Raw genomic sequence first — 27,793 nt, 5'->3', positions numbered from 1 at the left:
TGCCTTCAAGGCAGGAGCGTACCCTCTGGGGGTTGGGAGGACAGCGAGTCATCAGCACACCAGGAATCCAGCGCTTTCAATGGGGTATTATGTAGTTTCAGGACCAAAGGGGGTAGTATTTCAAAGTTAACATTCAGCTGAAGGAGGGAAGGAAGTGGGGGTTAATGCAGGAGGGAGACAGAAGGGAATCTAGGCAGAGGGTAGAGAACACGCAAGGGCATGGAGATGCAAAAAGGCCCAGTGGCGCGTCTGGGAGGCTGCCTGGAGTCAGGAATAGCTAGACGCACGCTGCAGGTGGGTGAGTGGCAAGAGCAGAGGGAAGAAAGGCAGGCCAGGCCAACTGCTGAAGTCGCTGACTGCTGCCCACAGCAGTCTCAGCGGAGTCCACTGGCTGTGAGAAGGAAGTGAAGGGTTAAATCAGAGAGGTGACATCAACACAGCTAGGTTGCAGAGAGATCACTTTGGAGAGGGTGGAGGGTGAAATGGGAGGAGATAAGGATTAAAGAGAAGTATGGGGTTAGGAGCAGCCAGTGCAACAGCGCCTGAGGGTCTGCACGGTGTGTCGCAGAGGGATGCATCCCTCATGTGAAAGGAAACGTGGTGACTGGAGCAAGGGCAGGATCTCAGGTTTCATGTGAAGAGAAACTGAGTAGATTAATTAGGATCCAGGTTATAGACCGAGCGTCCCAGCACCAATCAAACCCCCAAGCTAACTCACTTGGAGATTTCTGTTCCTCCAACACTCCATTCTTCCCAAATACTTCAGCAGAGGGTCGGAAGTCACTGCTGCTCCAGGACCTGTCAAACACAGGTCTTAGCGTTGCACCTCCCAAGGCCAAACTCCAACAGAAGGAGTCTGGACATAACAAGCAGGGCCCGGCAGAAGCCTCCATACCCCCTTCCTGACAGACGGTTTCCCTTCCTCCTTCCAGACTCGGGTTCCAAGCACGAAGCCCTCCACTGGACCTTTTTAATCGCTAATTGTTAAAGCACATTTAGGGTCAGAATCAACAGGCAAGAAATGCTGGGGTTGACTCCTAAGCTCTGGGCATTGGGAGGCAGGAGCAGAAGGAAGAGAAGGCTGTGGGGTGGAAGGAGGCTTGTTTATCAGCAAAAGGAAACAACTTACATGCTGCAGTTTCTTTCCAACAGGATCTCCTGCAAAGCCAACCAGCCACAGTTAGAGGAATGCCAGGATCATTCACCATCACATTACTGAATAGGTACTGTGGCAGGCAGAATCATGCCCCCAGCAAAGTGGTCCATATCTTAATCCCCAGAACCTATTAAAGGTTCTGGTCACCAATTCCTATGTAGGGGGGAGCAGTTTTACCACACCACCAAGCACTGCTCCAGACACCAGCTGGGTGTCCTACAATGCAACTCAATTCTGACACTGTCTACCCAGGAGATAGCATCAGATTCCACAGGTTAAGGGCTCAGTCCCATAGGACTGCCCCGCTTCAGACGCCAGTCACCTGCAAGCCCAGGTTGTCACCTGTGCTTCTGACTGACCACCTATAGACTGGAGGTTCCCACGACCCCTCCTTGGGTCCCATCACTTTGCTAGAGTGGCTCACATCTCAGAGAAACATTTTCCCTACTAGATTGCCATTTATTTAAAAGTATATAACTCAGGAACAACCAGATGGAAGAGACGCATGGGGCAAGGTACAGGGAAAGGGGACAGAGCTTCCATGCTCTCTAGGTGCGTCACTGTCCCCAAATCTCTACTGTGTTCACCAACCCGGAAGCTCTCAGAACCCATACTTTTGGGTTTTTATGGAGGCTTCATTGCAGAGGCATGACTGATTAGCCCTCGGTTCTTTTCCTGCAGATAAGAAGACTGTCAAAGTCATATTAAAGGGATTTTTTTTTCCTTTACTTTGGGCGAAACAAAAATTAAAACGTTACATTTTAAAAGAAAGTAGTAACGCTGTCCTCTAAATTGTTCCCAGCTGTAGGAGGAAACCGCTTTAGTTGCAACTAAATTTAAACAGAACTAACAGTGGTTAAGATAATTAAAAGGCTTAAGTATTGATGAATAAAAATAGAGAGGTTTATGGGCAGAATCAGGTTATGGCTGTTCCTCCCAATTTCCTGGTAACCCTGGAAAAGTCTATGGGCTTCTGAAACAGGGAGGGCACCAACACCTCCCAAGCAAGGGCCCAGCATAAATCTTTCAAAGATGCCTTTAAGGGCCTGCCAGGTGCTATGCTAACTAAACAGCTAATGTACATTGTCTCATTTAATCCTCATGGAAACTCTCAGAACTTGCCATTATTACCCCACTGTACAGATGAAGTCCTGGAGGCTCAGAAACCATAATCTGGTAGTCTGTCAAAGATCACTTAATTTATGCTCATAAATAGAGAAGCCTGTTTTTTTAATTCAAACTATATGACCCAAAAGTCATGAGCTTCCACTCTATTGCCTGGTCTGGAAAAGTGTCTTATTTGTGTTTTTAAAAAGACGAAGAGCAGGACTTCCCTGGTGACGCAGTGGTTAAGAATCCGCCTGCCAATGCGGGACACAGGTTCAAGCCCTGGTCCAGGAAGATTTCACATGCCACGGAGCAACTAAGCCCGTGCGCCACAACTACTTAGCCTGCACTCTAGAGCCTGTGAGCCACAACTACTGAAGCCCTGGTGCCTAGAGCCCGTGCTCCACAACAAGAGAAGCCGCAGCAATGAGAAGACTGTGCACCATGACGAAGAGTAGCCCCTGCTTGCTGCAACTAGAGAAAGCCCGCATGCAGACCCAACACAGCCAAAAATAAATAAATTTATATTTAAAAAAAGACAAAGAGTATATAAAGAACTCTTACAACTCAATAATAAGGCAAATAGGGAGTTCCCTGGTGGTCTAGTGGTTAGGATTCGGCGCTTTCACTACAGAAGCCTGGGTTTGATCCCTGGTCAGAGAAACCATCCTGCATGCAGTCAGGCATAGCCAAAATAATAATAATGCAAATAAACCAATTAAAAGTGGACAAATCATCTGATAGACATTTCTCCAAAGATAAACAAATGTCCAATAAGCACATGAAAAAGACTCTCACCATATTTAGCCATTAAGGAAATGCAAATCAAAGCCACAATGATACACCACATCCACTAGGAGGGCTATAATTTAAAAGACAGACAATAAGTGTTGAGATGTGGAGAAATGGGAACCCTCATATTGCTGGTGGGAATGTAAAGTGGTGCCGTTTAGCACACAGTTTGGCAGTTTCTCAAAAAGTTAAAGAGAATTCCATATGACCCAGCAATTCCACTCCTGGGTATCTACTCAAGATAAATTAAAATTGATGTCCACCAAAAACTTGTTCACAAATATTCACAGCAGCATTGTACACAATATCCAAAAAAAAAAAAAAAAACAACTCAGGGACTTCCCTGGTGGCATAATGGTTAAAGAATCTGCCTGCCGGGCCTCCCTGGTGGCGCAGTGGTTGAGAGTCCGCCTGCCGATGCAGGGGATACGGGTTCGTGCCCCGGTCTGGGGGGATCCCATGTGCCGCGGAGCGGCTGGGCCCGTGAGCCATGGCCGCTGGGCCTGCGCGTCCGGAGCCTGTGCTCCGCAACGGGAGAGGCCACAGCAGTGAGAGGCCCGCATACCGAAAAACAAAAAAAAAAAAATAAAAAAATAAAAAAAGAATCTGCCTGCCAATGCAGGGGACACGGGTTCGATCCCTGGTCGGGGAAGATCCCACATGCCTGCCACGGAGCAGCTAAGTCCTTGTGCCACAACTACTGAGCCTGCGTGCTGCAACTACTGAAGCTCACACACCTAAAGCCCGTGCTCCGCAGCAAGAGAAGCCTCCGCAATGAGAAGCCCGCACACCGCAAGGAAGAGTGGCCCCGGTCACAACTAAAGAAAGAAATTAAAGGAAGCCCACACGCAGCAACGAAGACCCAACGCTGCCAAAAACAAATTTTAAAAAAAAGAAACAACTCAAATGATCATCAATTGACAGATGAACAGATAAATAAAATGTATACCCAAAGAATGGAATATTATCTGGCAATATAAATGGACTAAAATGTTGGTAAATGCCACAACATGGATGAATCTCAAAAACATGATGCTACAGTAAGAAACCCGACACAAAGGGCCACATATTGTATGATTCCACTTATATGAAAAGTCCAGACTAGACAAATCTGTAGAGACAGAAAGTAGATTGGTGGCCGCCTAGGTCGGGGCGGGGGGGGCGGGGAATGAGGAGTGACTGCTAACAAGGTTTCCTTTTGGCGCCCCAAATGCTCTAAACAGGGAAATGTTCTAAAATTAGATTGTGGTGATGGCTGCATTGTAAATATACTAAATACCTTTTAATTGTACACCTAAAACAGGTGAATTTTATGGTGTGCAAATTATCTCAATAGCTTTTTTTTTTAAGGTAAGGCACATTTTCAAGAATGGCTGGAATAAGCAAGCATTTCTTTTGCCACTCCACCTCACAAACCAACGCCCACACAAATGAAGCCAATGAGTGGCCAGGATCATTCAGTCCCCATGGCTTGTATTGGATTTAGAACGTACTGCGTTAGCCTCAACAGCACGTTTAGTTTTTTAAGCTAAAAGGTTTTTAAATTTAAAGTTTTTAAATTCAGTCTGCTATCCACTCCCACCCACCAACCCCACTAAAAATTAGTTCTCCAGACGCACCTGGCGAGAACAAGCGACAAGCTCCGAGGGGTAACACGCGCCCCGCAACCCTGGAGGGGAAATGAGAGGTGCAGTTTCCACAAACGCTTCCCAACGCCCAGGTCCCCGCCACCGCCCGCCCGGCAGCCCGGGGCCGGGAACCAAAAAGCCGTTACCTCCCCCCTGCCAAGTACATCCAGCCTGCAGCCCAGACGCTGAGCCTTAGCTCCTTCTTCCTGCGCGCTCCTACTCCTCCGACGCCTGCGGGGCACGGGGCGGGGCCGCCCCTCAGCACCCAATCCCCAGGCGGCTGCAGCCCGGCCGGGCGGGAAGACCTATGTGCTCGCTGTGCCGCGCGGGCAGTGCTCGTTGGGACGGTAACTGCACCGGCTCGCGAGCAAGCGCCCGCGGGCCCTGTTCCCGCTTTTAATAGACACCCTCCCCCCCCACACACCCCCCCAAAATATGCTTGCAGAGAGAGTGGAGCGAGTGACAGTGGCGCGCGCCTAGCTCTTTTAGGAGTGGAGGGGCTCCCATCCTGGGTCGGAGAAGTGCACGTGGCGCACTTGGGCTGCGTTTGAAGGCAGCGCCCGGCCGAGACCAGCTCAGTGCAGATGGGGAGCTGCTTGCCCAAAAAGTGGGGGGCCCTAACCACGCGGGCGCAACCGGTCAGCACGTAGAGCTGCTGCTACCTTCCCCCGAACATCCACCCCGGACCCGCCTCTGCAGAGGCACTGACCCCGGCGCCCCCGGATCTGGGCGGGAGGTGGCGGGCGGGGAGGCGCCAGCCTCGGAGGGGAGGGGCGCGCGGAGAGGGCGGGCTGCCCGCTGGCGGCCCACTGTCCGTCGCGGCGCCGGGGACACTCCCGCCGCCTCCGCTTCGTCTCCCCTGGTCCCCGGGAGTGTGGGCAGGGCTGTCCCGGGGCTTCCGTGGGCTCGGCCTCTCCCACTTCGGGAGGAAAACGCAGGGGAAGCCCCCGGCGCCCGCCGCCCCCGGAGACCCGCGGAGCCCACGGCCGTGCAGGCGCTGAAGACGAGCTCGGGCGGGGCCCCGGTGCGTCGTGCCTGTCGCCGTCCGTGTCCGGAGCGGCGGCTCGCGCCCGCCCGCTCGGCGCCCCAAGCCCCCCGCCCCGGGCCGTAGGGGCCCCACCCTGCGGGGTGTAGGCGACGGCCGGCCCGGGACGAGCGGAGCAGCCGTCGCGGGGCCTCGCCGCGGCCTCTAGCGCCCCAGCCCCGGGGAATGCAGTGGCCCACGGCCCCTGGCGCTTCTCCGTGTCTAAGCTGGGCCTCCTCGCTCGCCTGCTCCGCGGCCACGACGCTCCTGAGCCGCGCCGGCCGGGCCCCCCTCATGGCGGCCAAGTGGTTCAAGGAGTTCCCCCTGAACCTGAAGACAGTGTCGGAGCGGGCCAAGCCAGGCGGCGGGGGAGGGGGCAAATTGCGCAAGAACTCGGAGGCGGGCGGCGCGGGGCCCGCCCCGGGCAAGGGCCGAAAGAACTCGGCGGCCGAGCTGGGGGGCAGCCGGGCCGGGGTCGGCCCCCCCAAGGATAGCCGGCTATCCCGAGACAGCCTGCAGGGTCTGATTCAGGCCGCCGCGGGCAAGGGCCGCAAGAACTCCCGGGCCACCGAGGAGGAGCCCCACCGGGGCGCGGCCAAGAGCTCAGGCTGCAGCACCTACATCAACAGGCTCATCAAGGTGGACACTCAGGAGAAGAATGGGAAGAGCAACTACCCCAGCAGCAGTAGTAGCAGCAGTAGTAGCAACAGCAGCTCTTCCTCCGCGTCCTCTTCCCCTTCCTCCCTGGGACCCGAACTGGACAAGGGCAAGATTATTAAGCAGCAAGACACGGTAAGAATACAACCTCCCTTGGACCACCTCTCCCCTACTGAAGCGGAACAGTGGGAAGGGAGCATCGTGAACCCGCTAAACTCTAGGGGTCTTTATACCTCAGAGAAGGTGAGGATGTATCTACCCCCTCTAACATTTGACTCCTAAGTGACCATTTAAAATAATTAGATTTTTTTTTAATCTTGAAGAATTCTCATTCTAGCATTGGGGAACTTAGCAGAAATGTACTTTCCATTTAATTTTGTTATCAGTTTAGAAGAATAATTGAATGAGACAGTTGGGTGCTTTGTTAAGTGTGATCCCCTTGTAGATGTGGTTTATTTTCATCTAGAAATCCAGGGGAATTGCAAAGCTAGATTTGTGTGTAAATTTTATCCTTCTTGAGCATAAGGAATGGTAACCTCTAAACTGTTTAAGTACTGATTTCAACTGCCCCCCTTCTCTGCTAGTTTGGAAGCGCTATCGTTCTTTGCACTTCAGCCCAGTAAAGGGTTTCTAAGCCCTTCACTAGTACCACAAGATTACAGCCCTTTCATTCATCCCATGAACATTTGCTGTGCAGGAGCCATATAGGATAAGGGGCACAGGGCTCTAAGGACTGCGGAGGCTACAGAATAGGACAAGGAAATGCCCTGAAGGGAAATTACAGATCAGGACAGAAGGTGTTTCCTGCTTCTTACACACTGGAGGTTTTCTGGGTGCTGTCCAATGTGAGACAGTTAAGGAAAGGACTGTGAACAGGTGAAGAGACCCGCTCATTCTTACAGAGATGAGTTGGGGTTTTGTTTGTTTCTTATTATTTATTTTTTATTTTGGCTGCGTCGGGTCTTAGTTGCAGTGCTCAGGCTTCTCTCTAGTTGTGGTGTGCAGGTTTTCTCTTCTCCAGTTGTGGTGCGCAGGCTCTAGAGCACGTGGGCTCTGTAGTTTGAGGCACGAGAGCTCAGTAGCCCTGCAGGTGGGATCTTAGTTCCCCGACCAGTGATCGAAACCCCGTCCCCTGTATTGTAAGATGGATTCTTTACCCCTGGACCACCAGGGGAGTCCCTGTTCGTTTGTTTTTAAATCTGCTGTTCTGTGTGAAGGAGAGAGAGAAGAGCTTACACCCAGCTTTCAGCCTCCAGCCCAGGCGATCACTTCCCTGTCATGAGAACTTTAATTTTCTCTTGCCCAGGCTTCAAACATGTGGCCCACCCGGATGGAGTCAGGAGTGGTAGCACATACCACGTGTGTCTGCACTGGCACTTCTATTCATTCCTCCACTTATTCTGTCCACAAGTATTTACAGCATGCCTACCTCCCTGCCAGACACTGCCAGGAGAGCCGTGGAAAGATGATCAGCTCATCCAGACATTAGTCGGTGGTCTCTCCATGTGTTTAACTAGATCATAAGCACCTTGCAGCCAAGCACTGAGTATCATGCTTCGTGTTCCTTGCTGTACCTTGGGGATGCAGTACACATGTTCAGGCAAGAAGAATGGAGTGAGGGAGTGAATGGTAATCACAGTCCTCTGCAGTGATTGCCTGGTTATTGGTCATCGCTTCTAGATGTCTAAAGTTTCTTAGGCCATCTCCTCCCAGGAAGAGGACTCTCATCCAGGCTGTCCCCTCCGCCTCACTCCTCCCTGTTTATCTGGATTCTTCTGCCAGCTCCAGTGGTGCTTCTCCATGAACTCTTTGGAGAATGTAATCAGAGATTGTACCAAGGCCTGGGGCTTCCTCCCTTAATTTTGATTCACCTTTGGTTTTTATTCCTCTCTTTCTCTTTAACTGGAATAAGTAGTTTATCTATACTATCCTAGCTGTTTATTTGTGGAGCCACGTTGATAATAGGGAAAGTGCTGTGCTTTAAAAATGAATATATCTTTTTTCCCCATAAAACTCCTCCTCCCTGAGAAGCACCTGTCAAGCTCAGGCTCCCTAAGCTCCCACACTGTCACCCAGCTGCTGCAGAACAGAACTATTGCACTCACACCGCCTTCCCAGGCACTCTTCTATTTTTGGAAGGATGGATGCTTTCTGTAGCAAATACGGATCAAAACTCTATCTGATCGTAGTCTGTGAGAATCAGTCTGCCTATAAATTATTGAACCTAGAACTCCCACAATACTCTTTAGCTCTGACCTATTTCTTAGGCTTCTTATTATGAAGCCTGCCTCTTTAGAGCTGTTACAAATTCCTTGAGGACAAAAAGTAAGTCTTGGTCTTATTTTATTCCCTCTCAGTGCCTAGCCAGTGCTGGTGGATGTTCAGTGTCAGTGGGTGATGGGCTGACTTAACCATGGCTCTATTGCTCAACTGGTTGGCATTAAAAAAATGAAAATCGTGGAAAATGTAGTAGACCAGTTCATTTATTTGTGCTCTAAAGCCATAGACATCTTCCGCCTTCTGCCATCCACCCCTGCTACACTTTAACCAGCAAATGCGTTATTGCTTGGGGAGAGAGAGGGAGGTGAAAAAAGCCTTGGGGATAAGCAGGAGAGTTTAGATGGATTGTTGCCAATCAATTATACTACCAAAATAAACCAGATGTTTGTCCAACTGGGTGGATAATAGTGTAATCAAGTGCAAAAGCTCTTCAGAACTGGTTGGAAATTTTGACCTCTTTTTGGGTCTGCAGGTTTTTTAGCAGTCTTTTTGATACCATTGTCACTCTGGTATATGACAGTCCTTAGCAACTCCCCTGTCTGGTTCTTTTACAGGTCATCATTTTAGAAGACTATGCTGACCCTTATGATGCTAAACGGACGAAAGGCCAAAGGGATGCAGAGAGAGTAGGGGAGAATGATGGATACATGGAACCCTATGATGCACAGCAAATGATAACAGGTTTGTAACCAGGAGCTGCTTTATACAGACTGAAATCTCACACTCACTCGGAACGTAGTAAAAAATAATCACCAGTGTGTATTTTGGGAAGAGGGGCGAAGGGACTATACCAGATCCTGCTGAGTGGAAGAAACAGAAATTAGACTCAAAACTAAAGTCAAAATATCTGGTTAACATCCCTAATGGTTTTGTGTCCTTCAGTTTTAGAATTTGTGGGAGTCTTTAAAGTTTTTCTAATTCTATGCAAAAGACACTTGTGAATTTGCAGATCTGCTCAGAATGTGATCTTCAGTTTTAAGATTATTTAAATACACTTTTTGGCCACTTTCAAAGCTTTGACATCCATAATGGGAGTCATAAATCTGTACCAAGGGACTAACACATACTTAAAGTACTTTAAGTTGTTAAAAGTTGCAGACATGATGTGATCCTCTGTTTTATAGTAGAAGATTGATTTCTCAACAAGCTTTATGATATTGGAGGAAAAAAATTTAATTACTAAGGAATGAGTATTAATCACTGGCATGAACCAAGCCACTCAAGGCAAACCTCCTAAAACCAAAGTTGACCACTCTTGTAACTTTTCAAGTTGGAATAATTCCAACTTGTGAGTTGAGCAATCACTCTGTCATTTTTTGTCACACTTTTCCCTTTTATTCATAATTCTCTTAAGTTGGTGTAAACAGTACTTTAAAAACTAATTATTTAGATTTATTTGTGCAATTTTAGAGTAAGTTATCTATTCACCTAATCTTCCTTAAAACATTCTTTAATCTGTAATGAAAAAATGCAGTTTCTAAGTGCTGACTCAAGGGAGCCTTGTTTGAACATCGTGGGTTTCATGCCTGGGAAAGGAATAATTGGTCACACATTAAAGACTTTGTCTCTTCTGTTTAAAAACAGATACAAAAGCTGTCAAGCTCAGGCTCCATAAGCATAGTCTCAGAAGAGTTGAGCATGAGGGTAACTGCAGCACCCTGGAAGGGTCAAGACAGGCTTCAGAGTGAGACTGAGCTGCAGCAGGAAAGCACTGCTCTGTTTCCTGCTCTCTGCTTACAGAGATAAGGCAGCACATTTGGGAAGGGTGTACCCTGACCAGGCTGTGACCCTGAAGGTCACTGGACTGTGACCTCTAATGAAATCTGTGAATGAAAGGAAGTGAAAATGAACTTAGTCAGAATTTTAAAAAATATCAGAGGCTTGAAAGGAATAGGAGGAAAGATTTTCTTTTACATAAAGCTGAGGGAAAAGATTTTCTAAAAAAACAAAAAATTAATGTTTTGTTTTGATTCACCTTTCTTTGTCCTTTGGTTTTTATTCCTCTCTTTCTCTTTAATTGGAGTAAGTAGTTTATATTATCTCAGGTTTTTGGTTTTTTGTTTTTGTGGAGCCACACTGATAATAGGGAAAGTGCTTTGCTTTTTAAAAGTGAATGTCTTTTTCTCCCCCCATATAATCACCACAAAGCCCTGAAACTAGGGGACCCTCATACTACCCCCTTGTTACAGGGTAGAAAATAAGATCAAAGAGATTCTGACTCTCCTATGTTCATAAGACTCTTCAAGAGACAGAGCAGGAATTGGAACCCAGCTCTTCCCACTCCAGACTGGGTGGTCTGCCTTCTACACCAAGCCGCCTCAGGACATGTGAAATGATGTATGAAAAAGTTTAAACTTTACATATAAGCAAGGCACCTTTCCACTCAGACTCACAAGGAAAGTTGTATTTAAAAGTCAAAAGTTGGTATGTAACTTGTTGCTTTTCCCCAAAAAATAAATAAATAAAATTTAAAAATTAAAAAAATAAAAGTCAAAGTGTCCAATACAAAATAAATGTAATAATAGTAGTAGCTAGCATTTAATATTTGAACATTTATTAAGTTCCAGGCTCTGTTTTAAACAGTTTATCTGAATAAATTTACTTAGTAATACAAAACTAATGTATTCAATTGGAGGATAAATTCAAATTTATTAAAAATTTAAATTACTAACATTTAAGAATTACTAGCTTTTTTTCCTTTGCTCTTTTAAAAAATATTATATTGGTGAACTTAAAAAGTCCTTCATTTAAAATATATATCACAAAGCACCTTCTTTGTGCTTTGTGATATATATTTATGTGCTTTATATATATATAAAATATATATCACAAAGGTATAAGAGAATATACCTCTTATTCTACGCATAGGTTACACAGCTGGACAGAATAACAGGAAGTGGGTTTATCGGAAGCTGGGAATAAAAGATTTGCTGCTGGGTGGTTTGTTTTTTTTTTTTTTAAACCTTTTACTTTTTTCTGTTCAGTTTGCTCCCTGTGGGCTTGTTTGTCAAGTCCAAGCTCAGAAATGTCTCACATTTCTTGAGAAATGTTAGGGATTTTGTTTATTTCAGCAGGAGATAGAGAGGGTTCTGATGAATATGATTTAACTGTGGAGCACCCAACTTCTGTACTGCCTTTTTGGGTGTGTTGTTTTGTTTTGTTTTTTGGCCATGCCGTGCAGCTTGTGGGATCTTAGTTCCCCGACCAGGGATTGAACCCGGGCCCTCGGCAGTGAGAGCATGGCATCCTAACCACTGGACCACCAGGGAATTCCCAGTACTGCCTTTTTAATACCTGTGAAGTGGAAGTAACATGCCTAATTTCAGCAATATCTTGGATGTATAGAACACTGTTCATGATGGTATTTTGTAACGACCACCAAATATTTCCTAGGCATTTCTTTACCATGCACCCAGCCCTGTGCTGGGCTCTGGGCATCCAGGCAACAAGATGCACAGGACCCATGTCCTTATGGACCTCACAACCCAAGGGGCAAACAGACCTAACAGAGCAGAAAATATGTCACTTAGCACTTAGCCATGAAGAAGAGAATAAGAATCACCGTCTGCCTCAGGGAACAGAGGAAGGAACAGAAATTGAGACATTTATTACTTTCTTATGGCCAAGTAACTGTGGGACCCAGGCTCCCTGGATTCCCCACTGCCCAAAACTTTGCTCTTAACTTTTAAAAGCTAAGGATTTATAAATTTATGAATAAATGCTCACTTAGATTTCTCCAAAGGATTGTTAATAAAGATATGACAATCAGTACAAAGCAATATTAGTTTAAACCTGTTGTTGTTCTGTTAGATTTGCAGGAACATTTTAGCTAAATAATTAGCAGAAACATTCTACTTAATTTAGTATGAAAAGTTTTTGCCACCAAATTAAAACATTAGCATTGGGAGGGTCTTTAGAAGTTCCCTAAGATGAGCCAGCATTCAGCATGATAACTCCTTCTGCAGCTGATATCACACAAGTCGAGCGTCTATTAGGTGCCAAGTTGCCAGATTACCCCACTAAATCCTACCACCCTGTGTAGTGGGTGTTAGAAGGCTCTGTTTTACAGAGAAGGCTGTGTTTTACAGATGAGGAAACCAAGGTTCAGAAAGATTCAATAACTTGCCCAAGTTATGCAGCTGGAGAGTGGGGATACCAGGTCATCCAACACCCTTTGGTTTTAGTTACCGAGCTCCAGTCACAGATTGTTTTTAAATTTTTATTTTTGCCTCCAAATGGTTTTATTGGTTGGTGTAGATAGTCAAATCTAAAGGAGAACCTCATTTTTTCAGTCTCCATTTAAAAAATTATCCATTATGGAAAAAATATAAATAGAAGACTTTTTGATATATTTACTTTGTCTATATTTTGCTTGTTAAACTTAAGTTTCAGGACTTCTGAATTATATCTGCTTTTGTTCAGATATTTAGATTTATTCGACAGGAAAATATTAATTTTAAATCAAAATTTTAAGCATCAGTAAAAGATCCCTATTGCTGATTCTAAGAGAAACATAGAGCCTTATGAGACTCTAAGTTTGATGTTTTGAATACATGGAATGGATTAAGTGAAAATGTACATTACAGAAATTGTATCTAGCATTCTACATGAAATCTTTGAGGCATAAAGTAAGATATGATAGAGAAGGCATTGGCTCTGGAGCCAGTAGTGAATGGCTCCCCTGCTGACTGCTACACAGCCTCAGTTTTTTCACCTGTGAAAATGGGCTAACACATCTCTTGCTTCATTATAATGAGGCTCCACTGAGCTGCAGGTGTAACATGCCTAGTACATGCATATGTGAAAAATATCACAATTATTTAGACACTCTGGAGAGAGAATTCCATTTTCAAAGAGAATTCTGAACAAGTGTAGGGGAATATTAATTGCTAACTAGAATTAATTTAGCAAAAGAAAGTCTTAGTCTTCTGCTGATGTTTTTAAATATAAATGGCATACTTATGTACAGTGAGAGTTGGGAATTGAGAAGGGAAAATTTTTGGCCAATATTATGTTTCACGGCAACCAGTTGCAGATATGAACTGGTGCAGGTCAGGCCTCAGTTCAGCCCTTGGTGAGATGGGTGTTTATCTGCAGCCCGTTGGCTGTATTCTGTTGTCTGCCGTGGTAAATGGCCTCTATCGGCAGAGCCAGGGCGTAGCTTCCTCTAGCCATTTCCTCCTTCTCAGGCTCGTTTCCTCTCGGAGCCAGCTCTGCACGTCAGGGGCTATTCTCCCTGCAGGAAGGGTCGGCTTGCAGCCCCCGCAATTGTTTCTGTTTCTATGGCACCTCAGGTTGGGGGCAGCCAGGTGCTGGAAGGGACTGGAAGGTTACTCCCCTTGAAGGGGCAGATAGGCCCTGCGCTCAAGCCCTATTTTTCCCCGTAATTAAACATTGTTTAAAAAGATGATCATACTCTGCAGATTTTGCCCAATCCCAGGATCATCCTGGGAAGGAACATTCTCAGCTGTATACTTTCCAGTGTTTTTCCCAGAGCTCTAAGTGTGCAGTGACTATCTAAAATAGAAGGAATACTGAATTCCCTGGCGGTCCAGTGGTTAGGGCTCCGTGCTCTCACTGCGGAGGGCCTGGGTTCGATCCCTGGTCTGGGAACCTAAAATCCCACAAGACACGTGGTGTGGCCAAAAAAAAAAAGAAAAGAAACAATCATATATTTGGGACTTCCCTGGTGGTCCAGTGGTTAAGAATCTGCACTTCCACTGCAGGGGGCACGGGTTCAATCCCTGGTTGGGGAGCGAAGATCCCATATGCCACGCAGTGCAGCCAAAAAAAAATTAATAAAATTAAATAGAAGGAATACAAGTGCCTCGTCTCAAAAGTAAAAACCCAAATACATGTGTAATAAGAACTCAAGATTCTAATCACAGTACATCATTTTAACACAAACTCGTTGAAATTTCCTGTGAGCAGGACTCCTATCTTAAGGTTGGAGTCAAGCCTTTTTCTATTTTGTTCGACTGGGACAGAATTGAAGCAAGGACCTTAGGAAAGGTTTCCCCAGCCTATGCCAGTCTGAGGGTAAACTTAGGTTTTGATCAGAAACTTTAAAATTCTAAATTCGTCCTTTGAACTCCTTTGTGTTTTCTCTTTCCTCTTTCCTAGTTCTGTAGAAAAGTTCTTTTTCATAAATTCCAGGCTTATCTTAATTGAACCAAGAGCAGAATGAGTTTTTTGTTTCTTGTTTTCCATAACTCCATCTAGAATAAGCAATGAAGAAAAAAGGCTGTCGATTGAAAGTCAGGAGGCTTGGACCAGAGATGCAGGAGACCTCAAATAACCCCAGGCACCTTCCTGGCCTGGGGATGGGGAATAGTCCTTCTAACTCTCACATTCGGATGTGGAAGTTTTTGATAGTAGGAGAACCCTTTTCCTTGCGCTGGGGCTAGCAATGATAAGATTAGCTCTGGCGGGCAGGAGGAACTGGGATGGGGACTGTGGGGACCCAGGTGTTGTGGGAGTGCTTCTCAGGCTTAGCTTCTTATTAGAATCACCTGGGGGAGCTTTTGCCACTCTGACTCCCAGGCTGTACCCCAGCTCAGTTCAGTCAGGACCTGTGGTGATGGGACCCAGCCATGAGTATTTGTTAAAGCTCCCCCAGGTGATTCTAATGCACTAGAACTGCAGTTTTATAGGATTGGAGCCAGCTGCAGAATTGGAACCTCACCCTACAAATAAATTCTGCCCCTTTGAATTTAGTGTCCTGATTTTAATAACTTTTCCCTAGAATGTACCCTTTCCTTGTTATAGAAGTCTTATGGAGTCAGTGATTCTTCTCTATAGAGAGTCACCATGCCCATTTTCAGTTACCTGTAGAAAGGCTCACTTTCCTTCATTTCTATGGCACTGTAAGTCTCCTGATCCTCTTCATCCTTACCTGACCATTCCTTCTCAGTCTTCTTTGGTGGCACCTCTTCTTCCATCCACCCTTAACTGAAGAAGCCCCAGATTTTGCCTTTGATCCTCTTTCCTTTTCAATCAGCTTCCTTTTCTCTGGTGATGGCTTTCATTCTCACAATACCAACAATGATCCATTTGTGAGTAACTCCTTGACATGTACCTCTGACCTTCATCTCTCTGCCGAGCTCCAGATCCATATTGTCACCTGCCTGGAGAAGTTCTAGAGCTCCTTCCCCTCCCTCTCCCCTCCCATCCATCCATCCAACCATTATTTAGCACAACTGTTTCCTACAAAGTCAAACAAGACATGGGGGTCCCTGGCCTGGCAGTCTCCACCAAATTGGAAATACAGACACATCAACAAATAAATCCATACACTGAGAGAGATGCAAGGTGAGAGTGGGTTGGCAAAGCGGTGGCACCTGGGGGACATGGGGCATTGGAGGAGAAGGTAGGCAGGAAAGAGGAAGAGGTGCTAGGCTAGACTCCAAAGGATTGGCAGATCACCAGAACACTGGTGGGTATAAGACAGTGCAGTGTACAGGGAACTTCAGAAGTTCCGTTTGGCTGGAACAAAGAATTGGATTTTAAGGGGCTCAGGGATAGGGTGGTATTGAGAGAAGAAATTGGAGAGGGAGGCAGTGATGTGACCACAGAAGGTGTCCCACGCCATGCTGAGTAGTTTGCACTTTGTAAGTGGACATTTGAGAACTTATTGGGTGTTAAGTGATGAGGTGAGATGTTTGTGTTAGAAAAGTCCTCCTTCACTGTGACTGGGTGGACAGATTGAAGGCTTCCTCATGGGCATTTAGAGGAACCAGAGCATGATGCTTCTGTTGGCCTATATCACCAGCTCTGGTTGTCAGAGACTAGTCATCTCTGACTCTACCTGCCAAGGCCTCTGGGCCCCAAGCTGGTCAGTCCCCAGATGCTGCTGCTTCCTTCCCACTGTGGCTGGCTGGCTGGTTAGCTGGTGGTTGGGTGATTTGCATCCGGTTTTTTGCATCCATTTCTGTGCCTCCGTTCAGACCATACCTTTATTCTATCCTGTACACTGTGTTGGAGTTATCTTCCAGCAAATCACAAATATAATTATTATTACCTGTTTAAAAACTAGCAATGGTTCTCCACAATATAAACTTTTTAATTCTGGCTTTTAAAACTTCTGCACTTTGGTGCCTGTCCTGTCTACTCTTCCAGATTCTTCTCCCGCTACCCCTCTTCTCTCCTGCCCTCTGTCCTTTGAACTTCTCTCTCGATTCCCCCTGATGGGAACAAGCCCTTTCTGGTTCCCACCTCCATATCTTCACTCATGCAGCTTCCTCCACTGGAAATGACCTTCTCTATCAAAGTCAATGCATCTTCCATTTCTCTTCCACTTGGAGTCAGTCCAAGTGTGGTGGCTAAGAGTATGGCTTCTAGAGCCCAACTTCCTGCTTTTGAATCCAGGCTTTGCACTTGCTGGTTTGGGCAATTTCCTTAAACTCTTTGTGCTTCAGTTTTCTCTTCTATAATATGGGGAACTAATAGAACCCATCTCATAGGGCGGTTGTGAAAATTACCATGCACTTAGAAAAATGCATAATGCATAGTACACTATGGCTAAATGTTAGCTTTTGAGATATTATTTTTGTTGTTTTTCCCCCAACTCCTCTTTTACTTTTATTTATTCTGTCATTGTTAGCCTGTTAAGTATTATTTGTGAATGTGTCACTACGTCGAAACCGCCTAGAAGTCAAGAGCTCTGTCTAACGCACATAAATATCTTACCTCAGTGTATGTGGCCCAGTGCTTGAATATAGTAAACACTCAATTTTTATTAACATACTTTGATCACAGCTTCCTAACAAGATGTAAACACTTTGAAGGTGAACCACACTCAAGAGGAGACGGGGGGGGGGGGGGGGCTTCCCTGGTGGCGCAGTGGTTGAGAGTCCGCCTGCCAATGCAGGGGATGCGGGTTCGTGCCCCGGTCCGGGAAGATCCCACACGACGCGGAGCGGCTGGGCCCGTGAGCCATGGCCGCTGAGCCTGCGCGTCTGGAGCCTGTGCTCCGCAACGGGAGAGGCCCGCGTACCGCAAAAAAAAAAAAAAAAAAGAGGGGACAGGGGGACCGGGAGTTGTGGAGCAGGTTGCCTTGAGGCCACTTCTCCAAACTGCACGCGCGCGGCCCCAGAGGCAGGCCTGTCTTCGGTTGTGATCCCCTAATCGTTGGACTTGATCCTATTATCTGGCTTGATCCTATTATCTGGCTCAGGCAACTGGCGGGAAGAAGTTCTAGGGCCCTTCCCCCAGCTGGGCAGCCATCAGCCCAGTAAGGAACAATCCAGGCGTTCTAGGCCACTTTCAACCAGACAGACCTGTCGGTTGGGGGTGCAGCGGTAATTGGGTTCATCACCGGGCTTCCATGACACCTTTTCTTCAAAAGTATTGTGAACGGTGTGTGTTTTTCAGAAATCAGACGACGAGGTTCCAAAGACCCCCTGGTGAAGGCTCTTCAGCTGCTCGACAGCCCCTGTGAGCCAGGGGAGAACGGCACGAAGCCCGAGGCACTGGCCAAGAGACGGAGCTCCAAGGAGCTGCTGGGGAAGCCGCCGCAGCTGTACGACACGCCCTACGAGCCGGCGGCCGAAGGCGGCCCGCGCGCCGAGGGGCCGGAGCGGAAGGCGCGGCTGCCCCAGGACGACGAGAGGCCCGCCGCCGAGTACGAGCAGCCCTGGGAGTGGAAGAAGGAGCAGATCGTGCGGGCGCTGTCGGGTGAGGGCTGGGTCCGCGCCCCCCCTCTCCCTCCTGCTTTCTGCTTCCCTGATGGAAAACCCCGCCAGCCGCAGCCGGGGCTTTGCAGCCAAGGCGCTTTTCTTTATGTTCCTCAACTGCAAGTCTCTTTCCCCAAGAAATCTGATGATATGAGGAAACGAGAATTTGGCTATGGTTGGAAGACCAGGACTGAAGACGAGCCCTTAATGTTGCATGTATCCTGTATCCTTCTGGGTATCTTTATTTTCCTTTATCTTGGCAGTATGCGACTGTTTTGGAAATGCCTTAAGTCACTATTGAAAAACCTTATCTAATTACCACCAACGCTATCAAATTGAGAGCAGCTTTTTCTAACTCTTACTTCGTGCTACTCTTCAAACCTGTTAAAATCCCTGTTTATAAGATGCCAGTAGTGGATCAAATGGATTACAGGAGAGGTGGTTGGAAAGCTGGAGGAAGCTAGCTTTTTTTTTTCCTGTCGAAAATCCTCCTAAAGGAATCATTTCTTCAAGTATGAACTTTTTAAAATAACTTAAGAGGAAGTTGATAAGTAGATTGTCAATAGTTATTAAAGGTAATTCTCCCTCCTGCTTCTCCCAGGACATAGTTTTTCTACCTAGCTGGCCACCGAACTTCTTTTGCCTTTGATTTTAAAAGTTAGGGATATCTTTTCCCTCTAACAGTAAAGCTATGTTTTTGATTAAAAGTATAGTCAGTGTAGGGAATTCCCTGGCGGTCCCGTGGTTAAGATGCTGTGTTTCCACTGCAGGGGGCGCGGGTTCGATCCCTAGTCAGGGAACTAAGTAAGATCCTGCAAGCCACACAGCCAAACAAACAAAAAGTATAGTCAATGTAAAGGGTGAATAGAAAAGGTAATTTGTTTGATAGCAAACATTTGAGTCAGGTTTTCTGTTTGTGTGCTTTAATTTTTTTTATATAATTTTATTGAAGTATAGTTGATTTACAGTGTTGTGTTAATTTCTGCTGTACAGCAAAGTGATTCAGTTATACATATATATATTCTTTTTCATATTCTTTCCATTATGGCTTATCACAGGATATTGAATATAGTTCCCTGTGCTATACAGTAAGACCTTGTTGTTTATCCTATATATAATAGTTTGTATCTGCTAATCCCAAACTCCCAATCCTTCCCTCCCCCACCCCCAAATCAGTTTTTGTTTTATTTTAAAATTGTTTTCCACAAATCTCTACTGGGCACCTGCTACAGTGCTAGGTGCTGCTCATTTTATCTCTTTATCCTCTATGCAACCTAGATGTCATAGCATCTTTAAGGCACTATTAGTAGTTTCTTTCTATTTCTGAGTTGATTTTTCTCTTTATTATTTCATAGTGAAAACTTTATTTGGTGTCATAGAATGATATGTACTCTTTCAGGGAGTGATTACCTGTAACTCTTGTTTAGTCTTTTATTCTAAATATACCAAAATGAAGAGTTTTTTATCAATGCATGCTGAAGGGACTTCCCTGGTGGTCCAGAGGTTAAGACTTCCCTTCCAATGCAGGGGGTATGGGTTCGATCCCTGGTCGGGGAGCTAAGCTCCTACATGCCTCGTGGCCAAGAAAAAACAAAACATAAAACAGAAGCAATATTGTAACAAATTCAATAAAGACTTTAAAAATGGTCCACATCGAAAAAATCTTTAAAAAAAAAAAGAACATGCTGAAATATACTAAAGTGGTTTCTTCTTATATTCTAAAACTGTTCTACATTAATAAATATCTTGCAGAAAAAGTGGCTGCATGTGGATGCTAACAGTATGATCAGATATCAAAGACAGCAGGAGCTCAGCTATCCCAGGGCCTTTTGCAGTATTTTTTTTAATTTATTTATTTTATTTATTTATTTTTGGTTGCGTTGGGTCTTCGTTGCTGCGTGCGGGCTTCCTCTAGTTGCGGTGAGCTGGGGCTACTCTTCATGGCAGTGCGCGGGTTTCTCATTGCACTGACTTCTCTTGTTGCGGAGCACGGGCTCTAGGCGTGTGGACTCCAGTAGTTGTGGCACGAGGGCTCAGTAGTTGTGGCTCGCAGGCTCTAGAGCGCAGGCTCAGTAGTTGTGGCGCATGGGCTTAGTTGCTCCACGGCATGTGGGATCTTCCTGGACCAGGGCTCGAACCCGTGTCCCCTGCATTGGCAGGTGGATTCTTAACCACTGTATCACCAGGGAAGTCCCTTGCAATGTATTTTAGCTCAAATTAAAGAGGGGGAAAAGCTTCTTTCCTAAGATGAGGCAGACAAGGTCTTTTCTTTGAAGTTTACATGGGTCACCTCAGTGGCCTCTGATGTTAAATGGAGCCTTTCTTCCAGTTCAGTTTGAAGGCTCTGAGCGACCTTCCGTCAAGGAGGAGACAGTGAGGCAACATCACCGACAGAAGAGTTGGACCCAGAAGATCTTGAAGCCAACCCTCTCTGACCACAGTGAGGGGGAAAGAGTGGACCCAGCCCTGCCACTGGAGAAGCAGCCGTGAGTCTCCTCCACAGATACGTGTAACACACAATGGCCGGGAACTTGGTCGGGGCACACTGGCCCATTTTACATGATTCTTTTTGGTGCTGAATACTTGTCTGTGTGGGACTTATTAGTGAAAACCCATTTTCAAAGCCCAGTGCATTTGTGCAGAGTAGAAAATGCACTGTATCCCCAGAACCTGATCTCAAATTCCATTCCTCTGCATAGAGTGAAAACTTTTAAAATGACACTAGCCCTGTTAACTCCCTCTTAGGTGATTGATAGGTTTTGTGATCCAGTATTACCCAAATCTCATTTTGTCTATTTTGAATGGGAAGCAGGATCTAGTCCGGCTGTTGAGTTTTCACTAGAAGCTCATTTCAAATAATGCTTTATGGAACGACGCCCTTTCTGGACTGGTATCTTGATGCTCGTGGTTTCTCCCCCTGCCCCATTTTTCAGTTGGTATCATGGTGCCATCACCCGTGCTGAGGCTGAGAGTCGACTACAACCCTGCAAAGAAGCTGGGTACCTGGTTCGAAACAGCGAGTCAGGGACCAGTAGGTACTCCATTGCACTAAAGTGAGTATCGAAGCCTCCCTGTCTGGATGCAGGAGAGGGGTACAGACTTTCCTATCATGGGTAGATGACCAGGCAAAAAAGCTGTACTTTGAAGGTGGTTCACAGGGGTATGTACTGTCATAAAATAAGATGCATTTGCTTGGACAACAGAGCATGACATGCTCTGATTAGAATGCAAAATTGGGGGAATTCCCTGGCGGTCCAGTGGTTAGGACTCAGCACTTTCACTGACGTGTGGCCCCAGGTTCAATCCCTGGTTGGGGAACTAAGTTCCTGCAAGCCGCATGGCATGGCCAAAAACAAAAAAAGAATACCGAATTGGTATTGGGTAAATGTCGCAATATCTCGTATGATAAAGAGAGTCCTATTTTATTACCGTTGTACATTGATCACTTTCTGCCTTACATTACGTGATCTAAAGTAGGTCCTCTCAGCAGAGAAATAATTCTTGATAAAAAAATAATTTCTAACAGGATAGTTCAGTGGTTCTTTTATTCCCTAGTGTTTGGGACTTGAATAAATCAGATCCCTTGATTGTCAAAATGCCAGCTGCAACTTTGGTACTAGTTTCTTTTGATGAAAAAGGAAACACTGCCTTGCAATGACTCCCCTGCCCAGTTGTACACAGAACATTCATTTTGGCCTGATAGGCCTGGTGGAGCTGGTGTCATGGAAATTCTCTTTGCTCTTGTGAGTTCAGTGGTGCTATATTGGAGGATCATTGTCAAGAGCCCTAACAGCATTTCCTTCCTGAGGAAGCTGAGCCCCTGCAGCTGAAACAATCAGACTGGAGGGGATAAGAGGTTGTCGGGGGGAGCAGCATGGCTCAGAAAACGGGATAGGCCACCAGATACACAATACCAGGAATAGCTTTGCTGTGTTCCTGAGACTGGTGCTCGTGGATTAGATCTTTGAGCCTTCGGTGCCAACTGTCATTATACACAACCAGGAACAGTCTTTCCAGATTGGGTTGGCCGTGGGGGGAGGAAGGAAACAGTTTTATTATTATTATTATTCTTAATGTGTTCTTTGGGGAGGAAACCTTACACATGTCCTTTTAGCCATGACAAAGAGGGTGAGTTTAAACCTCACCTTCGTGGTCTCATACTTGGGTTTAAGCACTAGTTTGGCAATTTGGGGGCCAGGAGGGACTGGACATTTTTTTTTCTTTTTGGTCTAGTGCCTGATGACTTGTGTGTATTAAGGATAAACAACCCAAGGATGATACACATTTAGCTGAGGGCTGTGAAGCTTCTGAGAGCTTCACTGGAGTGCTGAATGCATTTCTGTTTGTATATCACAATTCCAGGAATGGATGGGAACCTGTTCGCCTGTGAATCTGGCTGAGATTGTTTTCAGTGGGGAGGGATCCCTCTGCTCACTCATTCATGTCTTCTCCTCAATTTTGGTTTTGTTCCAGGACTAGTCAAGGATGTGTCCACATCATAGTGGCTCAGACCAAAGACAACAAGTATACCCTGAATCAGACGAGTGCTGTCTTTGACAGCATCCCGGAAGTGGTACACTATTATTCCAATGAGAAGCTGCCTTTCAAGGGGGCAGAACATATGACCTTGCTCTACCCTGTGCACAGCAAGCTGCACTAAGGTTCAGCCACCAAAAGCCCCAGCGGGGCCTCTCACACCTAGGAGGGCATCAGCACCCAACCAGTATCTCAGGGGACAAGGCTGGACTGCACCATAATATTTTGGAGGAAGCGGGACGCTTCATGTAGGAGTCAAAAAGTCTTCGGCCTTGAATCCATTCCATGACACTTGGTTACTGACCTGTCCCTTTTCTCCTTGCTAAGTAGTCTACAATGAGAAACCATAATTTACCAGTTGCCTCCAGTCCTGGAGTAGGGTGCTCTGTGTGGGGCGTGACCCTCAGGAAAGGTAAGTCAGGAGCCCAGAAATACTAAGATTCTCCAAAAATGTGCTAGTTCTTCCGTGGAATACCTGGTCTCCAAACAAACCCACAAAAATGCACTTGGCTTTTACATAAGACAACAAAAAATGATCATGTGGGCCCAAAGAGCATGTAATACAGGACCCCTCCTTGGAGGAAAAGCATGATCAGTGGAAAATAAGTAAATAGTGGGCACTTCGGAGAAAGCTATATTTCTCTCTTGAGGGTCCTAGTTCAGCTCCGGAGTCCATAAAAATTCACAACTGTAGGGTCTGGCAAAAGGATTGTTAAGAAAGTTTGTGTTCTCTCAATTTCTGTGGACTTTTTCAGCAAATCAGTAATATAAGCATAAATAAGAAGGAAGATGCCTCTGATTTAAGAATCACCAATATAATTAAGTATTGGCAGCATTACCATTATTCTGAATTACAGAATAAAATATACAACGAAGATTTTATTTCTGATTTTTAACGAATCTGAAAATTTACAAAGCTCAACAACTGTTTTCTTATTGAATAATTATACAGAACTTCTGATGTCTTTTGTTTCACTTTTGTTCATTTTAGTTATTGGAGCCATTTTTAATTTTTATCCCTAAAATTGGATTCGCTTTGTATTTTAGAGTAACTTAAAAAAATATATATATATATAGGGAGTTCCCTGGCGGTCCAGTGGCTCCACAGTCTCACTGCCCAGGGCCCGGGGTTCAATCCCTGGTTGGGGAACTAAGATCCCACAAGTCGTGCAACAGATATATATATATATATATATATATATAAATTCTAGAATATGATTGTGTGAACTGGGTCTCTAAAACCTGCAAAGTTTCTCTCATGCTGTACAAAGCAGACCGGTTGGCACCGTATAAACATATTTTAAAAGACTGGCATTTTCTCTATCTACTACTGCTTAAAGATATTAAAATAATATTCATAGTACCATTATGATTTATTGTGAACTTGTATCGCCAATGTACTTACTGTGAAAACAAAAACCGTGGGAATGGCTGTGAGAAGGCTACAGTGAGTGGCGCTATACTTACAACTGAGCAGATGTTTCTGTATTCTGGGGTTTGTAATTTGGTTCTTGAAACTGGTCCAGATGCAAATGTGCTGACTTGTCATCCATGAAAAGTTAACTTTTGTAACTAATGTTAAATACACAAAAGAAATGTTGATTCGGTTAATGTTTAGGAAAACATATCCTTCTAGTTATTAGTTATCATTTTACTATTATGATTTAGAGATTAGTAAATATTCGCTTCTTTATTCAGTTAAGATTGTAGCAGAGAGTCATGTGATCTTTGTTTTTAAAAATTCGAAAGGAACTTTTCCTCACTGGATGTCAAAGATTTTATTAATCAAGAATGTTCTGTGTTTTAAGTACTGATAGAATTTTTTAATGTATTGGTTTACGTACTATATCTTTAGTACGAGATTTTTTTTTTAATTTTTAGCATTCGTAGTTCTGATTCCATTAAACAAATATTTATTATCTTCCATTTACAAATAATTCATTCTGTTAAACTTATTTTCAGTTCAACATTCTAGAAATGAAACCTTATTTTTTACTTAAACTTATTCTACAAAGGAAATACGGCAGTTACCCTAATTTTAATAAATGCTGAAAGCTTTGTAAAGTTTTTCTTTGTGCACTAAATGATATTTGGCCCGTACCCAGCAACTGTGATGAATGTAATAATGAAATAACATTTTGAAAGCAGACCTGATACATTAAGTATTTATTGAGCTTCTATCATAGGCTCAGTATTGTGCTTTCTCTATATTGTTTTTCTGTGACAGTCATGCTGTTTTCTTTATATAATTAAAAGTGGAGATGTGGAGTTTATATATAGTCCAGTTCCTTCACAATTGTACAGGAGGTTATAATAAGAAGAAATATAGTAAATTCGTAGAAGGGGGGTAAGCTACTATTTTCTTCTTAAGGTTGTGACACAAGCTGACAAAAGCCAGGGAATTCACAGCTGGGTGGTGGCACAAAGTACCATATGTTCTAAAAACAATTAGGCCCAGCAGGGTTTCCCTAATGGCTTCCTTGTTAAGCCTCCAGGGCCAGCTGATCTGAAGCCCTCTTGACATGTCTCCTCTCTGAGCTCTGAATGCTTGTGCTTTTTGTCATTTTGTCTTGATACAAGTATTTTCCTGTAGTCGTAATTCTTTTGAATTCATTCAGTCTCCCAGAATATTTTCTGATTCTTTCTGGAGAGAATAATGTCTTCTAGCAAATTTGTTCTCATTTGCCTTGAATTTTAGCATCCATGGAGCTTCCTACAACTGTTCCTTCCCCTTTATCACACCTCCTTTTAAAAAAATGCTCTGTTCCAGGTTATGAGTTTATTTTATTGGCTCATTTCAGGCCTATAAGAACAGAGGGTAAAGGGACATTTCTATTTATTTTGCTACCATAGCTGTTTCTATCAGGATGGATTTCAACCACTGGAGTTGGTGTATTTAAATAAGTAGGAATAAAATAATGGAGAAATGGTAATATATGTACAGAAAGGTAAATGCTGATATGCCTGTTCTGAGGATGGAAGTGTCCTTTTTAGTTATCCAAAGTACTTTCTTAAGAATCATATATAAAAAGAGCCTTTATTCTTATCTGTTCAAAGTCTCCATGCTTTGCCGAATTGTTACTCATTTATTGGCCTCTGCCAGAGGACGGGGAGGTGGGTAGATAATCCATAGGGACAGCCAGAAGATTTTGAGATAGGTAGGAAAATAATCCTAATTTATTAATTGGGTCATTTGACTGTGTCATTAGTCTGTTAATGTCCACTGTTAGTGAATAAATCTTAATACTTAATTCAGAAGAACAACTGAGCATTTGAGACATTCTTCAAGTTGCTTTTTAAATGAGAGTAGCCTTTCTATTCTATTAAAATGTCCTTTTTTAGTCAAAGGTTAATGGCTCATTTTTCCTTCAGTCTAGGGAGATACCTCATTTCCCTTCTCTCCCCATCCTTTTAATATTTAGCAGAATTTATTTGATACCTTTCTCACACATCTCATTCATTCGTTGTCTCTTTCTTATTTTCTGTAACCAGCACTATTTTGGCCTTATGATCTCTTTAGAATCACTCTTCTTTATTGTTGTCTCCAATTTTTGTACCCCCATTAACTTGGACTTAGAGAAACTTGGCCTGCAGTGAACCTTAATTTATTCTCCTTAATTTCTGACCCTATAGAAAGAAAACGGTGGTGTGTTACTGCCATCTAATGGAGAGAAAGAAAACTGCAGGGGAAAACAAAGCGCGTTTAGGGCAGGGTTTTCTGAAGGATTTCTGATACAATCCTTAGCAAGAAAATGATGACACAGCAGTTGCCATCTTGAAATCTGCCCTTTCCTGCGGAAAGGGTGATTTGCAACCTAATACAACCATCGTCACGAGGCCTCTGGACTATGGCTGGATCATGTCATTTAGAATCTGAAATTTTAATGAATATGCTGGCAACAGATCACTGAGACAGGCATCTCATTTTGTCACGTTCATACCCATTCAGTTATTTTGTCAGGGGGCCTTAACATTTTAAGTATCAACTAATACATAGTTTTAACTTTTGAAAATATCTGAAGATTGTATGTAATACAGGTGCCTATCGGTAGTGCTTTAGTAATTTATATCAGAAAGATTTTATAAAAATTTCTGGATGTATTGCAGTAGCCAATATAAGCTGCATGCCCTCCTGAAGATTGGTTTACTCTGAAATGTAACTTTAAATAAACATTATTCCAGGAAAACCAGTGTTTCTGCTTGAGTCAATTAGTTTTGAGAATCACCTCCCTTCATAAAAAACACTTTTCTGCTATAGCAGAGAGGGTCAGAAGTTTCATTTGCAATCACCGTTGATGAAATGTGTAAACAAACCACAACTGAACATAACCAGCAGACGTGACCTTAATTTTTTTTTCTGAGTTCACCTTTAGAGCCCTCCTGTTATGTTTTCCTTCCCAAATAAAACAGGACCACACTGAAGCTCTCCTCTTCCGTTTCCTCGGCTGTCTTCTTCCTGAGTAGGTGGTTTTTACATTTGTCCTTGTCCCTGACTAGGCATCAGAGTTGTGGCTTTGCTTTTGTTTTTACCTTTGTTTGCTATTTATACAGTTGCCCCCAGTCCATCCATGGGATGTGATGCTGCAATCTGTGATGAATCTAAGTTTTTTAAACCCCTACCAGGTGATTTTGATACCCAGCCAGGGCTGAGAACCACCACTGGAAGCAACTGTTTAGAAACGCACAAATAAATTCATTTGAGTTTCTAGAAGAAGGCTATAGTGTTGAGTCTTTCACTATCAAAGTCTTAATTTCCATTGAACATTTATATAAACTGCCACCCAGTGGTACAAGTGCTTATTGTTTTTTCCCATCTGTGTTAACCGAAAAGGAAGTTTGCATTGAGAAATATTCACCTCCCCAACATCACCAGAGCAACTGAGTAATTGTTTTCAGAATTCAGGTTGAACACATTTACAAGAGCCCAGGGTTTGCTGAG

General features: G+C 44.5%; 2 protein-coding genes across 2 annotated transcripts in view; one reads left to right on the top strand and one right to left on the bottom strand.

Annotated features, from left to right (window-relative positions):
- The window catches only part of TDRD10 (tudor domain containing 10), a 56,818-nt gene extending 52,098 nt beyond the window's left edge, over positions 1-4,720 (bottom strand). Inside the window, exons 1-3 of the mRNA XM_082615962.1 lie at positions 4,675-4,720; positions 1,130-1,158; positions 719-798 (exon numbers count right to left, since the gene is read on the bottom strand). Of these exons, the coding sequence (XP_082472088.1) occupies positions 719-798; positions 1,130-1,131 (82 nt within the window). The 5' untranslated portion in view covers positions 1,132-1,158; positions 4,675-4,720. The remainder of the gene's footprint in view (positions 1-718; positions 799-1,129; positions 1,159-4,674) is intronic.
- A 960-nt stretch (positions 4,721-5,680) lies between these two features.
- Positions 5,681-27,041, top strand: SHE (Src homology 2 domain containing E). Its single transcript, XM_082615961.1, has 6 exons — positions 5,681-6,499; positions 9,199-9,325; positions 18,017-18,319; positions 20,648-20,804; positions 21,252-21,371; positions 22,792-27,041. Exons 1-6 carry the CDS (start codon positions 5,894-5,896, stop codon positions 22,976-22,978), a joined length of 1,500 nt encoding a protein of 499 aa, XP_082472087.1. The 5' UTR covers positions 5,681-5,893; the 3' UTR covers positions 22,979-27,041.
- The last annotated feature ends 752 nt before the right edge of the window (positions 27,042-27,793 follow it).

This window comes from Mesoplodon mirus (genome assembly GCF_964341445.2).
Source record: "Mesoplodon mirus genome assembly, chromosome: 3".
Classification (NCBI taxonomy): Eukaryota; Metazoa; Chordata; class Mammalia; order Artiodactyla; family Ziphiidae; genus Mesoplodon; species Mesoplodon mirus.
The sequence above is the reverse complement of the archived record's forward strand: the minus strand, read 5'-3'. Positions and strand labels throughout refer to the sequence as shown.